The following is a 15,602-nucleotide window of genomic DNA, read 5'->3' as shown; positions in this document are numbered from 1 at the left end:
AGAAAGCAAAGTGAAGGCCACCATTCTGCGAAAGCCAACTGGATCTCTGGCCTGAGCTACTCAAAAATGTCCCCCAAACAGTGCACCATCATTTGCTTCTGCTCTTCCCTTGAGTCTCTCGCCACCGAGTAGCTGATTTTTCATTTGTTGGTTTGGGACAATACCTGGCAATGCTCAGTGGTTACTTCTAGCTCTGCACTTAGAAGTTACACCTGACACTGATCAGGGGACGATATGGGACATTGGGGATCAAACCTGAGTTGGCCTTCTGTAAGACAAACCCCTACCAGCTATACTAGCTTTTAGTAACTGTAAAGTGTGTGTGTGTGTGTGTGTGTGTGTGTGTTTTGTTTTTTGAGCCACACCCAGCAATGCTCAGGGGTTATTCCTGCTGGGGACCAATAAGATGCTGTGGATTGAACCTGAGTTGGCCACTTGCAAGGCAAGTGCCCTACCTGCTGTAGTATGTATGGTTCTGGGCTTTGAGTGTGTGTGTGTTTATGTGTTAATGTACTTTGTGAGTCGAGTTGATTAGGGCCTCACCATTGTTGAGTTTCCCTCCCTGGCCTGAGATTCTTTCATGAAGAACAGAAATTTTCTCATTCATTGTAGAGCTCTTGGGCAGTGGTACTCAAAAATGTGATCCTTGGAGTCCTAAAAATTATAAAGGATTTTCAAAGATGTTTTGCTTCCATAGCTTATAATTACTTATTGTATTAGAATTTGAAACTGAGAACAATATGCAGGGTGCGTGTTCTGAGAGTAATGTCAATCCATGTGCATGAACATGAAAAGGGGTAGGGGGCCAGAAATAGAGAACAGCAGGTAGGGATTGGCCTTGCATGTGGCCAACCTGCATTTGATCCCAGCATCCCATGAACTGCCAGGAATAATTCTTTTTTTTTTTTGGTTTTTTGGGCCACACCCGGCGGTGCTCAGAGGTTACTCCTGGCTGTCTGCTCAGAAATAGCTCCTGGCAGGCACGGGGGACCATATGGGACACCGGGATTCGAACCAACCACCTTAGGTCCTGGATCGGCTGCTTGCAAGGCAAACGCCGCTGTGCTATCTCTCCAGGCCCCAGGAATAATTCTTTTTTTTTTTTTTTTTTTGTGGTTTTTGGGTCACACCCGGCAGTGCTCAGGGGTTATTCCTGGCTCCAGGCTTAGAAATTGCTCCTGGCAGGCACGGGGGACCATATGGGGCGCCGGGATTCGAACCGATGACCTCCTGCATGAAAGGCAAACGCCTTACCTCCATGCTATCTCTTGAGCCCAGAATCAGGAGCATCGCTAGGTGTGGCCCCAAAACAGAAACAAACACAAAGAAAGTGAAGTGTGACTTCTTTTTTTTTTTTTTTTTTTTTTTTTTTTTTTTTTTTTTTTTTGTTTTTGGGCCACACCCATTTGACGCTCAGGGGTTACTCCTGGCTATGCGCTCAGAAATCGCCCCTGGCTTGGGGGGACCATATGGGACGCCGGGGGATCGAACCGCGGTCCTTCCTTGGCTAGCGCTTGCAAGGCAGACACCTTACCTCCAGCGCCACCTACCCGGCCCCAAAGTGTGACTTCTTAATATTGCAATGAAAATAGTCCTAACCCAAATGCCCTGATACAGGGATCTTTTTGTTTTGTTTTGTTTTGTTTTTTGGGCCACACCCGGCGGTGCTCAGGGGTTACTCCTGGCTGTCTGCTCAGAAATAGCTTCTGGCAGGCACGGGGGACCATATGGGACACGGAGATTCGAACCAACCATCTTTGGTCCTGGATCAGCTGCTTGCAAGGCGCTGTGCTATCTCTCCGGGCCCGATACAGGCATCTTAAGGTCAGAAGCCACATATGAAAAATAGGCATGGCAGAGGCTAAATTAATCTTTGCCTTTGGCACAAACTTCTGCAGCCAGCCTGTATCCTGCAGCCCCCCTTCTTGTGAGGCCTTGCACCCCCACAGCTACTCATTTCCTCCCAGGAAACAAAAGCCTCTGGCCCTGGATGTCAGGGCCTTCTCCATCTGGTTCCCAGTCACCCTCCCACCCTCCTGGGGCAGCGGGGCCACCTCCTGTCCCCTCCGAAGGCCACGTGTGCCTCTTGTGCAATCCGCCACGGCGGTGGCATGGGAATCACCGGCACATGCCAGTCTCGTCTTCCAGGCTGTGGGGTCCTGCCCACCCCCCACCAACCCCACGAGCCCGCAGCTGGCCTGTCGACCACTGGAGGGCGAGCAGCGTGACTGTCATCTTTTCAGATGCGGAGGAAACGAGAATGAGAATTCGTTTAGGGCCTGGAGCAGTGGTGCAAGCGGTAGCGCGGTTGCCTTGCACGCGTCTGACCCGGGAAGGACCTGGGTTCCATCCCCGGCGTCCCAGAAGGTCCCCAAAGCCAGGATCGATCTGAGCACAGAGCCAGGAGTAACCGGGGGTGGCCCCAAAACCAAAAAAAAGAATTTGCTTAGATGTCAACACGGCTGGGCTCGGTTTGAGGCCCAGGGGCATAGCGGGTCTAATAAATGTGGGAATAAAACTGTCCCCCAACTTTCTGGGGGTGTCTCCTTTTTCACCCTGGGTTCCTTCCAGATTCCCCGACCTCTAGGTGACCCCCAAATCTCCCTAGAGACCCCCCCTTGGGCCTGCCCGACGCCCTCCACCGTCCAAGCCCGCCTTGGAGGAGCACCCCAAGTTGGGCCGGAACCCCCCCAGAACCCAGCCTGGGACCGGATGTGCTGGTTTCCTGCCCCGCCCGCCTCCCCCAAGGGCGCCCCGGAAAACGCGGCGTGGACCGCGGCCGGGTTGCGGGGCGGCGATGACCCCCACGGCGGGGCTACCGTCCATCCAGTGCGCCCCGGGGGTGACAGTGGGGGGGACCGGGGCGATCCCATCCTCCCGTCCTGGAGCAGCCCAGGGCGGCCCCGCCACGAGTTCGAGTCCTGCCTCCCTCCCTCCCTCGGTGCGGGGCGACGTGGCTTGGGGGGGGTCTCCGAGTACTGCGTGGGGGGTTTCGTTTTTTGGGGGCGTCGGGGTCCCCTGCCGGCGGGCAGGCAGTCCAGCGCGCGCCCCGGGTCCGACTGTCCTTGCACTCACTTCCTTCCCCTTTTGGCTTCGGCTCCCGGGCGGGCGGACGTGGGGGGAGCGGAAAGGGCGGAAAGAGCCCGCCCGGAGTGGGGGGGCCCGGCGTGGGGGTGCGGGGAGCCTGGGAGGGGACTCGATCGCGGGAGGGGGGAGCCGGAGACCGACCGAAAGGAACCGAAACGCGGCCGGCCCGGGATTCCCTCCTCCTAAGCAGGTCAGAGCGCGTGCACCCCGTGACCCCCGCGGGTGGGGCCTCCCCGTGCACCCCAACCCCGGACACCCCCCCCCGGCCCGTCCTCCTGACCCCCGCGCCCCTCCGCAGGCGCCCCTCCATGGGCCGGGCCCGCTGACCCCGCGCCCACCCAGGCCATGCTCCCGCGGCGGCCCCTGCGGCTGCTCTGGGACGCGAGTCCCCCCGGCGCGGTGGTGCTGAGCAGCTTCCGAAGCCGGGACCCCGAAGAGGAGGGCGGGGAGCCCCGAGGCCCGGGCGGGGGCCAGGGCGGGGGCCAGCAGGAGGACGAGGACGAGGAGGAGGAGGAGGAAGACGAGGTGAGCCCGGCCGAGGGGGCAGTGCGGTGGAGGAGATGCGCGCTGGACACTGTCCCCCTTTCCCTTTGGGGGACGGAATCTATATCCCTGACCAGATCTTGCTTTTTTTGGGATCCCCTGGGGGGTACACAAGCCCGGCCCCGTGCGCCCCAAACGCACCCCCAAAACACAGTGCCAGGGCCCCGGCTCCCTGGGTGTTTTTTTGTTTGGCAGGGAGGGGTTTGTCTCCCGGGTAACGGTTTCTGAGCGCACACACTCCGGGGTTGGGGATCGAACCTGCGACCTGGTGAGGCCCCCCCCTTCCCCCAACTCGCGGCCTGGCCGTGGCCAGCAAGAAGCAAGCAGGACTCGCTCAGGCCGAGCCCGGGTTGGGTGGGTGGTGGGCACCCCGCGGCCTAAGACACTCACACGGTGCTGCTGGCCCGGAGCAGGTGTCGGGGCCTCCCAGGAGGGCCCCCGAAGTTGGCTTTGGGGCCCCCGAGGTCCTGGACACCCCAGGTCCACGGGCTGGGTGAGGAGCTGGGTGACTGGCAGGGCTGGTTTTTCGGGATCCGTTGGGGGAGGGCCTGGGGCCACGTGATTCTTGGAGGCGATCCCCCACTTTATCCCCACTTCCCCTTTTCTTTCCTGCGCGCGGGGATCCGAGCGGCCACTCGCAGGGGGTGGTCTTCGGGCTGGGCCTTGGGGGCTCTCGGGGAGGTGACTGACGGGGAAGGGCTACCTCTTTGGGCTTGGCCGGTTCCTGTGCGGGAGGCGGAGCATGTGGCTTTGGGTGAGCTGAGGTTTCGGCTTCGCTCTCCCTTTCTCTCTCCTGCTTCTCTCTCGTACCCGGAGCACCTCCTTTCTCTGCGGTGTTGGGGGCTCAGCTCTGGGGGGAAGGGGCTGCGGTAGCCTCCAGGATCTAGGGGACAGCGTTCCCGCTTCACCCCCACTGCAACCCCCTCGACTCCACCGGGCCCTGAGGCGACTTGGGGGGCGCTGGGGCTGTCTGGGCCCCAGTGGGGGAGACCTGGGGTCTCCAGCTCCCCCCACCCCTCGTACTCGCTGGTACTATCCGGTGCCCTCACAGGTGAGGGCCCCCCAAGGCCCGCTGCAGGGGCTGGGGCTGGGTGGAGGACAGGTTCCTCGCTCTGGGGTGGGACTTGGCCACTCCCTTGCTCCTCCAGGTCCCGGTGTCTGTCTGGGATGAAGAGGAAGATGAAGCCACCTTCACTGTCACCAGCCGCCAGTACCGGTCACTCGCACCCTCGGTGAGATCATAACTTTGGCTTTTCACCTCTGGCCCTACCAGGCAGCGTGTAAACCCCTGGCTGCCTGACCGAGTGCCAGGTTGGAGGGCTGGAGACCTACCTCTGGGGTGTGGCATCTTAGGACCAGGAGCCTGGATCCTAGTCTAGGACAACTCAGGTTGTCCCCTGAGTTGAAGACAGGGACTGCGACTGGCCTTCTGCACCCCCCCCCAGGCCCCCACGCCTCCCCCACGTTCCTCCCGAAGACTCCGCGCTGGCACGCTGAAGGCCCTGGTCAGACACCTGCTGGATGCCCGGACCGCAGGGGCCGATGCGACCTTCACCTCAGCCTTCCTGGCCACCCACCTAGCCTTCGTCTCCACGTCTGCCCTGCTAGGACTTGTGGTTGACAGGTCAGGGTCAGGAGGGATGGCGGGTCAGGGAGGTGACCAGACCCCGAAGGCTCCAGCGGCCCTAGGGGGACGGGGAGAAAGCGCACAGATAGGCTCTCTCCCACCCTAGGCTGGAAGGCCTTGAGTCTCGTTCTGCTGAAGAACTAGAGAGAACTAAAGGGTGAGTGCTTCGCCTTCTGTAGCCCCTTTGCTCCGCCTCACCCCAGCTGCACCTCGGCCTCTCACCTCACCTGGCCCCTTCCCTTCCCCCAGGGTGGCCATCTCTGTACTGTCTACCTGGCTGGCCTCTCACCCTGAGGATTTTGGCTCTGAGGTCAAGGGTCAACTTGACCGGCTTGAGAGCTTCTTGCTCCGGACAGGGTATGCAGCTGGGGAGGGTGTTGGGGGGGACAGCGCTGACCTCATCCGAAACCTTCGGTCCCGGGTGGACCCCCAGACCCCCGACCTTCCTAAGCCCCTGGCCCTCCCCGGCGATTCCCCTGCTGACCCCACGGATGTCCTGGTGTTCCTCGCTGACCACTTGGCCGAACAGCTGACCCTGCTCGATGCGGTGAGACCCTGACCTCTGACCTTCCCGGCCCCTTCTCCCTTACTAACCTCTCCTTGACTCCCATTCCTCTCCTTGCTTCCACCCCCTTCCTGATCCAGCTCCCAGTCTCCTCCATTCCCTTTCCCCTTGGGGCGTGACCTTTGACACCCTGTGCCCCTCTGGTTCCTTGGCCACCTGAGATCCTCACACCCTGATAGCGGAAACCTCATCACTCCTAACTCTGACCTGTAACCCCTGCTTTCTGCTCTGCAGGAACTCTTTCTCAACCTGGTCCCTTCTCAGTGCCTGGGGGCCCTCTGGGGTCACCGCGATCGGCCAGGCCATGCCCATCTCTGCCCATCTGTCCGCGCCACTGTCACACAGTTTAACAAGGTGGCAGGGGCAGTGGTCAGCTCCGTCCTGGGCGCTACCTCAACAGGAGAGGGGCCCGGGGAGGTGACCGTGAGGCCCCTCCGTCCCCCCCAGAGGGCCCGGCTCCTGGAGAAGTGGATCCGAGTGGCTGAGGTGAGAGGGAGAGGAGTGGGCCGGTTGGGGGCCGTGGTGTGGAGACGAGTCCCACAGTCATGGCATCCCTGTGTGACCCTGCAGGAGTGCCGTCTACTCCGAAACTTTTCATCTGTTTACGCTGTCGTGTCTGCCCTGCAGTCCAGCCCCATCCACAGGCTTCGGGCAGCCTGGGGAGAAGCAGCCAGGTGAGAAGGATGGGAAGTGGGGAAGGTCTGGAAAAGAGGTGTAAATCAGCCCTATTCTAGGAGCTAGAGCCATAATACAGCAGACAGGGTGTTTGTCTTGCATGCAGCCAACCCGAGTTTGATCCCTGGCCTCCTATATGGTTCTCTGTGTCCACCAGGAATAATTCCAAAAAAAAAACCAACAAAGAATCTAAGTCTATCTTTCAAGCTATTGCCTTTTGTGCTCCAGGGACAGCCTCCGAGTCTTCTCTAGCCTCTGCCAGATTTTCTCTGAGGAAGATAATTATTCCCAGAGCCGAGAGCTGCTCTTGCAGGTAAGACCCTGCTCCTCAGGTCCCAGCATCCCTGCTGCCCGGCCTCCTCCACATCTGCTCTGTCTCTCCCCACCAGGAGGCTAAGTTGCAGCCCGCTCTGGACACCACTTCCAAGAAGACCCCGAGATCTGGCTTCAGGGGTGGGGTGAGTGGCTGGAGTTCAGGGGTTTGGATGGGGTTGGTGTGGGTGGGGGCCCAGTGGGGGTATGGCAGGATGAGGAGAGTTATTAATGTCTGCTGAGGCAGTGGGATGAGATGTGTGGAGGGATGGGGGACCCCAGATCATTGATGGGGGCATGTCACCCCAACCTCTGACCACAGGGTGTGGTTCCCTACCTTGGCACTTTCTTGAAAGACCTGGTAATGCTGGATGCAGCTTCCAAGGATGAGTTGGAGGTGAGTCGTGTGTGTGTGTGTGTGTGTGTGTGTGTGTGTGTGTGTGTGTGTGCATGTGTGTGTCCGTGTATTTCTGTCTGTGTCTGTATATGTATTGTGCCCTGCATACAAGTTGCTTAATGTCTCTGTGCCCTCGTGTCCCATCCTGGGAAGCCCATCTCCATCCGTCTGCTATTTGGAGGGTTCAGTATTTGTATCTTTGGTGAGTGCTTAGGCCCTCTAGTGTGTGTTAAGTAAATATTGAGACCTTGAGCAAATCTTTGTCCTATCCGAGCCCTAACGTTTTCATTGGAAAGACACTGCTTACAGTGCTCAGAGGTTCTTTGGGACTCTACTCAGGAGTGACCTCTGTGGTTTTTGGGACCACATGAGGTGCTGGGGATCGAACCAGTGTCTGCTCTATGCAAAGCAAGTTCTCACCCCTGTACTCTCTGGCCCCAGAGATGTGGTCATGTTGCTTCAAGGGCAGTTCTTTATTCCCCGACCCGTGGTTGGTAGTGTCAGTTTGGTAACCCAAGGGCCAGGTTTTGTCCTTGTGCTCACCTTATGAGCACAGAGGTGTGTGTGTATGGGCCGGAGAGATAGCACTGTGGTAGGGCGTTTGCCTTGCATGCAGAGGGACGCTGGTTCGAATCCTGGCATCCCATGTGGTTTTCCAAGCCTGCTGGGGGTGATTTCTGAGTGTAGGGCCAGGAGTGACCCCTGAGAGCTACTGGGTGTGACCCAAAAAACAAATAAAAAAGAGGGTTATGTGTGAGGTGTTTGAGTGTATGTGGTGTGTGTGGGACGTTGGGTGGATTGAAGGGGGACAACCTGGCGGAGGGTGTGCTGTTGGGGTGTTATATGCATGGAATGCTATCATTAGTGGCATTGTGAATCATGGTACATAATGTGAAAATATTAAAACTGATCAAATATGGGCTGGGTGATAATAAAGCTGGTAGGGCGTTTGCTTTGCCTGCGGCTGACCTGAGTTATGACTTCTGGGACTCCAAGCCCTGCCAGAAGTGACCCCTGAGCACTGCCTGGTACCATGGCTCAGAAAACAAACATTAACTGATAAGGGGTCAGAGTGATTGCACAGCAGGTATAGGGTACATGGCCAACCTGGGTCAATCCCCAGCATCTCACATGGTCCCCCAAGACTGTCAGGAGTAGCTCCTGAGTGTTGCCGGGTATGGCCCCAAACCAAAAAGTAACAACAACAACAACAACAACAACAACAACAAAAACCCCAAAACCCAACAGCTGATAAAAATAAAGTTGCTGTACGGGCCACAAAAAAATAAAAAAATAAATAAATAAAAATAAATAAAAATAAAGTTGCAGGGAGGGCCAGAGAAATAGCATGGAGGTAGGGCATTTGTTTTGCATGCAGAAGGACGCTGGTTTGAATCCCGGCATCCCATATGGTCCCCCCGAGCCTGCCAGGAGCGATTTCTGAGCATAGAGCCAGAAGGAACCCCTGAACACTGCCGGGTGTGACCCAAAAACCAAAAAATAAAATAATAATAATAAAAATAAAGTTACAGAGCCAGAGCAGTAGCACATCGGGTAGAGTGTTTGCCTTATATACGGCCAACCCAGGTTCGATCCCTGGCCTCCTGGCCTCCATATTGTCCCCCAAACACTATGTGGCGTGATCACTGAGTGCAGAGCTAGGAGTAAGCTCTGAGAACTGCTGGGTATGGCCCCAAAATAAAATGAAATAAAAGAAAGGCGCTATTGAGGGCTTTGGGCCAGCTGGACATGACAGGATGGGGGGGAGCACAGGGTGGGAGAGGCTGCAGGAGAGTCTGAGCTGAGTGGGGATGTGGGGGGAGCTCCGGCAGGGTGGGTTCTCACGTCACCCCCCCTTTTGTTCTTGCAGAACGGATACATCAATTTTGACAAACGGAGAAAGGTGAGGGATTAAGGGGTTTAAAGCAGGCCTCCCTTGCTGTGGCCCAGGTGGGGAATGGCTAGGTTCCCTGGGTTTTGCCTCCTACAATTTGAGGGCACCTCCCTAGGAGTTTACTGTCCTTTCGGAGCTGCGGCGGCTCCAGAACGAGTGTCGTGGCTATGACCTCCGACCTGACCCTGATATCCAGCGCTGGCTGCGGGGGCTCCGGCCTCTGACAGAGGCGCAGAGGTGAGGGGGTGAAGCACATACAGGGGAAGGGGGTGATGTTGGGGTACTGGGTCCTGACCGTTACCCTGGCCCCATTCCCTAGCCATCGTGTGTCCTGTGAAGTGGAGCTGTCGGGTACCAGTGACCCTCCGGCCCCTCGGGTGCTCCGGCCAGCTCTGGTCGTCTCTCAGTGGACAGAGTGAGTGAGCAAGTTGGCAGCCAGCAGGAAGAGGGTTGCCTTCTTGGAAGCGTCTCCTTTTGCCCATGAACCTCTCACCTTCTTCCCTCTCTAGGGTTCTGGGCTCTGTGGGGGGCCTCAGCCCTCTTGTCTCTTGGGACAAGCCCAGTGGCGGGGGAGAGGAGGGACCTGGAACCCCAGCTCCTCTGCTGACACGGCTGGCCCAGGTAAGCCAAGACCTCAGCTTTGATGGCAACGACACTGCCGGCCCCGCTACTCCTCCGCCTTCAACGCCCCCTTCCTTCCTGTGTCCCCAGCACATGAAGTGGCCTTCAGTGTCGTCTCTGGATTCTGCTCTGGAAACTTCGCCCTCCCCACGCAGCACTGCTGATCCCAGCCACCTCTCCCCACCAGCTGCCTCCCCCAGGCCTCCTCGGGGTCACCGACGTTCTGCCTCCTGTGGCTCTCCACTCAGTGGGGGCACAGAGGGGGCTTCCCGGGGGCCTGGGTCCGGGTCTGGGGCTTCAGGACCGGGGGCCTCTGACTGTCGTATCATCCGGGTCCAGATGGAGCTGGGGGAGGACGGCAGCATCTACAAAAGCATCCTGGTGAGGAGCTCAGGGGGGAGGGAGAGGTCTGGGGGTTAGAGCTGCTGTTTTCTGTGTGAACGGCCAGGGAGGAGAATTCTAATTTGAACCAGCAGCCAAGTTTCTTTTTCGTTTTCTTTTTTTGGATCACACCCGGCAGCGCTCAGTGGTTACTCCTGGCTCTACACTCAGAAGTCGCCCCTGGCAGGCACAGGGGACCATATGGGATGCCAGAATTTGAACCACTGTCCTTCTGCATGCAAGGCAAACGCCTTACCTCCATGCTATTGCTCCAGCCCCGCAAGTTTCTTTTTCAAGTGAAGCAAAATAGCTTTTATTAAAAAGAAATTTAGAGAGGTGTGTGGGGCCTGAGTGATAGTAGAGTGGGGGAAGGTGCTTGCCCAGATGATCTAGGTTTCTTATCATCCCATATGTCCCCCATGCCCCAATATATGGTTCGATATATGGTCTCTCAAGCCGCACCAGGAATGATCTGTGAGCACAGAGCCAGGAGTAAGCTGAGTACTACCTGGTATGGCCAAGAAACTCAAAAAAAGACAAAGGAAGGAAAAAGGAACAAGAAGCAGAGGTCATGGTGGCCAACTTATTGCTCTCTTAATCTCCTGCTTTGCCAGGTGACTAGCCAGGACAAGGCTCCAAGTGTCATCAGTCGTGTCCTTAAGAAAAACAATCGTGATTCTGCAGTGGCTTCAGAGTATGAGCTAGTGCAGCTGCTGCCAGGAGAACGAGGTCAGAGATCATGAGGGAAGGGGGCCCCAATAGTGGGAATGCCTCCACATTTCCACCTCTGGTGGATTGTGGGGAAAGTTACTGTTTGGTGTTTGTGCTCGATATCCCTTCTCTGACCCGACAGAGCTGACCATCCCACCCTCGGCTAACGTCTTCTACGCTATGGATGGAGTGTCACACGACTTTGTCTTGCGGCAGCGGCGAAGGGCCTCAACAGCTACACCGGGCTCCGCTAGTGGCCATTCTGCCTCAGGAACCCCCCCGAGTGAGGGAGGTAGCGGTTCCTTCCCCAGGATCAAGGCCACAGGGAGGAAGATCGCCCGTGCACTGTTCTGAGGAGGAAGCCCTGTTGGCCCACAGAACCCATGGTGGCCTTATTTGATATGGGTAGCCATTTTTAATGGTGGCCGTCTGTCACACTGAAAAACATCCAGACTAGTGGCCAGCCACTCCAGGGCAGTGAAGTGCCGCTGGTTTTCCAGACAGCTGAGAGATCCAGCCCTATGGGAACTGGGACTCTGGATAACCAACTTGGAGAGCTGTGTGTAGCTTCCCACTTGTCATGAATGCAGCTCTTCACTAGTGCTGGAAAAAGGTTCGTTTCTGGTTCTGGCCACTTTTTAGCCTGCCAAGAGCCAAAGAACGACCTACAAAGACAGGGAGAAGAAAAGCCTGGAGGCTCTGAGTCCTGGGGAGAGGAGGCGGCAATAAGATAGTTCCAGCAGAAGTTTCTTTTTTTATTCTGGAAGTTCCTGTCACTGTGACAACACTAAGAGAATAAACCAAAACACTACCTGAGGCGACTTCCCTATCCTTGCAGTATGCACGAAAGAGCTAGTTAGGGGAAGTAAAGGGGAATTGGCTAAAGGCAGATACTAAGGAACAGGGATGTTTTGTAGGGGCTGGAGAGATAGCGTGGAGGTAAGGTGTTTCCCTTGCATGTAGAGGGACAGTGGTTCGAATTCTCCGAGCCTACCAGGAGCGATTTATGAACATAGAGCCAGGAGTAACCTCTGAACACTGCCAGGTATCATCCAAAAACAAACAAACAGGAGCCGGGCGGTGGCGCTAAAGGTAAGGTGCCTGCCTTGCCTGCGCTAGCCTTGGACGGACCTCGGTTCGATCCCCCGGTGTCCCATATGGTCCCCCAAGCCAGGAGCAACTTCTGAGCACATAGCCAGGAGTAACCCCTGAGCGTTACCGGGTGTGGCTCAAAAACCAAAAACCAAAAACAAACAAACAAACAAAAAGAATGTTTTGTAGAGCCAGAGTTATTATACAGTGTGTAGGGCAGATGCTTTACACATGGCTGATTCAGGTTCAACTCCTGATTTCTCTTATGGTCCAGCAAGCTTCCCAGGAGTTATCCCTGACCTCAGAACCAAGGATATAACCTGATGTGTAGACCAAAAGCAAACAAACAAAAATGTTTTCTAGGAGCCAGAGAGGTGGTGCAAGAGGTTGGGCATCTGCCTTGCACTCGCTAACCTAGGATGGACAATGGTTTGATCCACCGATGTCCCATAGAGTCCTCCAAGCCAGGAATGATTTCTGAGCACATACCCAGGAGTAACCCCTGAGCGCCACTGGGTGTGGCCCAAAAAGCCAAAAAAAAAAAAATGTGTTTTCTAGTCCCATGAAGAATGGAATGCTGGATGTTGGGATCTCAGAATGTTTGATTCCTCCCTTATCCTCTTCACCCTGGTCTCCTTCTCCTTTGGTGCCATAAACACATATTAAATACCAGCTATTTGAAGTCCTGGGTTCCAAGTTTGCAAGAAACAATTTTAGAATAAAGAAGTGAAAGTAATTTAGTAGACAACTGGTGGACTTAGAACATTGCAAAAGGCTGTATTGGATTTTAGATCTGTTTATATTATTCAAACACAAGACAGGAATTAGGCTACGAAGAAGTCAAGATGCCAGGGCTATTTGGAAGACAAACAACTACAGCAAGAAACATTACCACTTTTTTCACATGTTCTTTTGCTGAGAACATTTAGCAGTGCTCAGGGGTTTCTCTTGGCACTGTGCTCATGGATTACTCCTGGAAGGACTGCTGACTTTATGGGATGCTAATGATTGAACCCAGAATGGCTACATGCAAGGCAAGTGCCCAACATGCTGTACTATCTCCAGCTAGAAGCAGCATCACTTTTACCTGGGATTTCAGGGTAGAATTATGTTTGTATCTGACATGCCCAGCAATTGTTCTAAATGTTTTCATGGTTTCTTGAGGGATATGTCACCCAAGACAAGGGAGCAATAAAAGATATATCCCAGCAGGAACTAGGTTAGACATTCCAGGTTTTTATGTCATAGCTTACTCCAGGTTCTGTGATCAGGGAACCATATAAAGTGCTGGGAATCAAATCTAAATCACACTTTTTTTTTGTTTTTCGGCCACAACTCAGTGACACTCAGGGCCCACTCCTGGCTTGGGGGACCATATGAGATGCTGGGGATTGAACCGTGATCTGTCCTAGGCTAGTGTGCACAAGGCAGATGCCTTACTGCTCTGGCCCCAATCACCACATTTGTTAAGGCAAAAAAATTTTTGATTGCATGTGGACTACTCGTGCTCCATCCCTTAAATGCCCTGTTTTTGTTGTTGTTTTCAAGCCACACTTGGCAGTGCTCCAGAATTAATCCTAGCTCTGCACTCAAGGAATTACTCTTGGTGGGGCTTGAGGAACTATATTGGGATGCTGCGATTGGACTGGAGTTGACCTTATGCAAGACAAATGACGTACATGCTGTACTATCACTCTGGTCCTTAAGGCTAATGTTTTACACCCATACTATTTATCTGGCCCTTTAATTGTTGGTTTTTGAGTCATATCTGGCTCTCCTGGCTGCTAAGCTTTATGTTATACTGGGAACTCAAAATAGGGTCAGCCACATGCAAAGAAAGTGCCTTACAGTGGTAGGGTGTTTGTCTTACAAGTGGCTGACCCAGGACCGGTTCGAATCCTGGTATCCCATATTGTCCCCTGTGCCTGCCAGGAGCGATTTCTGAGCACAGAGCCAGGAGTAACCCCTGATCGGCACTAGGTGTGGCCCAAAATACCGAAAACAAAAAAGAAAGTGCCTTAGCTCCTATATAATCTCTAGCCCCCAGATCTTTTAATTTCAAGAACTAGGGATTTTTCCACTACAGAGATTCGAGTTGACAGCTCAGTGCTGATAGTTATGTAGACAGAAGGGAAGTGAATGGGGACAATTATGACCGAATGGAACAGCTGATTGTTTTCACATTTTATTAGCTACAGTATAGACCCCAGAGCTGCCTCATTCCCTCCCCTCCCCTTCCCCCCACCACGAGGTCAGGCCTTTCCAGGAGCTCCAGCCTTGGCTGCCTGGGCCCGCTGGAACTCCTGCTGCAGCTGAGCCAGAGTCTCTCTCTGCTGCTCTGATTGCCGCTCCAGTTCCCGGAGCTGGGATTCGTATCGCTTACTGTGGAGAGGCCAGGGAGACAAAGCACAGAAGGAGAAATCAGTAAGGCTGGCTTACTACTGTGGGTTTGGTAGGCACCATTGCGAGATGCAGAGGAGGCTTGACTATTGGGGAGCTACTCTGCAGCGATGCCTCCACATTCTCACTCCAATGTGTCAAGTGCATAAGGGTGAAAGACCGACTCACATCTCAGCTGTGATGTAGTCCAACCTCTTCCCCACAGTGGCTCGAGCTTCCCCCAGCTCCTGTCTCACCAACACGGGACCCAGAAGTTTGAAGACCACGTTGGATCCATCCAGCAGGGCCAGTTCCTGAGAGAGACGTAGGCAGTCCTAGATTAGAAATCACTGCCAGCACCCCCCTCCTCACTCCACCAACGCCAGCCAGGCTCACCTCCTTCACGATATTATTTTCTGTTAGCTGTGCTTCAAGTTTCTGCCGCCCCGACATGGATTTACTCAAGTCTGAAGGAGTATGAGGCATGAGAATGGTCAGAGACATCAAATGTGCCATGGAGTCAGAAAGAGGAGAAGGGAATTGGAGGAAAGGGGACCAGGATGAGGGAAGTAGGGTGGAGCATGCAAGGAACCTGGCTGGGGGGTATCAACCCATCTTTGATGACTTCGGGGTGGACGAGTGAGCCGACACGGATCCCTTTTCCCTTCACCTTTCTGTAGCTGTTGATATTTCTCCACCTCTCCCTGCAGTTTCTTCTGGATCAGCTCAGCCATGGCGGGGGCCCAAAAGCCTGCGGGTAAGCTGATGTGGGTCTCAGGCTAGGAAAGCTACTCGAGCTGCTCTTCCTGGCCTTGCAGCAATGACCGATCAATGATCAATTTAAAGCAGTGAGCCTTTAGTGCACAGCCAGCAACCTCTCTGGGCCAGGAATCTCCTTTAAGAAACCGGCCTGCCAAAGAAAACCGTCCCCAAAATCCTTTAACTGAAATACCCTACTCCACTCACGTTCTACCTTCAGTGCTAAGGAACCCGGAAGTAAACAAAGAATCCTGGGAAAGAGGGCACCGGAAGTTTCCCTCCCGAAGCATGCCGGGAATTGTAGTCCTGGAGGCTTTCAGCCATAAAACACTAGAATGAGAAGCTTTCAGGCAAAGTGAGGTGACTAAATAAGTCGGGCACTGACCTGTACTTAATTTCTAACATTTTGGGTTTAAGTCTGCCTTTCTGAAGAAACCAGGTGACCGGAAGTCCTATATGAATCCCTTGCCTTTATTCAATATGGCGCCTAGACGGCTTCAGCTCTTGCCTTATGCTGATTGGATGAGGGCCAGCTATAGAAATCCCTCGCCCTTACTCA

At 54.8% G+C, this 15,602-nt stretch overlaps 2 protein-coding genes across 2 annotated transcripts; one reads left to right on the top strand and one right to left on the bottom strand.

The window, feature by feature from the left end:
• Positions 1–3,377: 3,377 nt before the first annotated feature.
• On the top strand, positions 3,378–11,629 carry RGL2 (ral guanine nucleotide dissociation stimulator like 2). The gene is made up of 17 exons (XM_049764681.1): positions 3,378–3,612; positions 4,779–4,862; positions 5,076–5,254; positions 5,364–5,414; positions 5,507–5,804; positions 6,057–6,308; positions 6,393–6,496; positions 6,726–6,810; positions 6,887–6,955; positions 7,132–7,206; positions 9,077–9,109; positions 9,216–9,337; positions 9,420–9,515; positions 9,610–9,721; positions 9,812–10,102; positions 10,717–10,831; positions 10,956–11,629. Exons 1-17 carry the CDS (start codon positions 3,433–3,435, stop codon positions 11,165–11,167), a joined length of 2,358 nt encoding a protein of 785 aa, XP_049620638.1. The 5' UTR covers positions 3,378–3,432; the 3' UTR covers positions 11,168–11,629.
• Positions 11,630–14,074: 2,445 nt separating this feature from the next.
• On the bottom strand, positions 14,075–15,257 carry PFDN6 (prefoldin subunit 6). The gene is made up of 4 exons (XM_049764720.1): positions 14,955–15,257; positions 14,681–14,751; positions 14,474–14,598; positions 14,075–14,287 (listed from the first exon to the last, which is right to left on the bottom strand). The coding sequence occupies exons 1-4, from the start codon at positions 15,016–15,018 to the stop codon at positions 14,158–14,160; spliced, it is 390 nt and encodes a 129-aa protein (XP_049620677.1). The 5' UTR covers positions 15,019–15,257; the 3' UTR covers positions 14,075–14,157.
• Between the last annotated feature and the right edge of the window lie 345 nt (positions 15,258–15,602).

The sequence above is a fragment of the Suncus etruscus genome, chromosome 18 (genome assembly GCF_024139225.1).
Source record: "Suncus etruscus isolate mSunEtr1 chromosome 18, mSunEtr1.pri.cur, whole genome shotgun sequence".
Taxonomy (NCBI): Eukaryota; Metazoa; Chordata; class Mammalia; order Eulipotyphla; family Soricidae; genus Suncus; species Suncus etruscus.
Note: the sequence above shows the minus strand (reverse complement) of the source record. Positions and strands in the feature narration are given on the sequence as shown.

Bases quoted from the DNA above. Each gene is read 5' to 3' on its own strand.
- PFDN6 (XM_049764720.1), bottom strand. From the start codon at position 15,018: ATGGCTGAGCTGATCCAGAAGAAACTGCAGGGAGAGGTGGAGAAATAT. The intron at 14,752-14,954 runs GTGAAGGGAAAA...ATACTCCTTCAG, and splicing joins ATATCAACAGCTACAGAAAG to ACTTGAGTAAATCCATGTCG. The intron at 14,599-14,680 runs GTGAGCCTGGCT...CGTCTCTCTCAG, and splicing joins AAAATAATATCGTGAAGGAG to GAACTGGCCCTGCTGGATGG.
- RGL2 (XM_049764681.1), top strand. From the start codon at position 3,433: ATGCTCCCGCGGCGGCCCCTGCGGCTGCTCTGGGACGCGAGTCCCCCC. The intron at 9,722-9,811 runs GTAAGCCAAGAC...CTGTGTCCCCAG, and splicing joins TGCTGACACGGCTGGCCCAG to CACATGAAGTGGCCTTCAGT. The intron at 10,832-10,955 runs GTCAGAGATCAT...CTGACCCGACAG, and splicing joins GCTGCTGCCAGGAGAACGAG to AGCTGACCATCCCACCCTCG.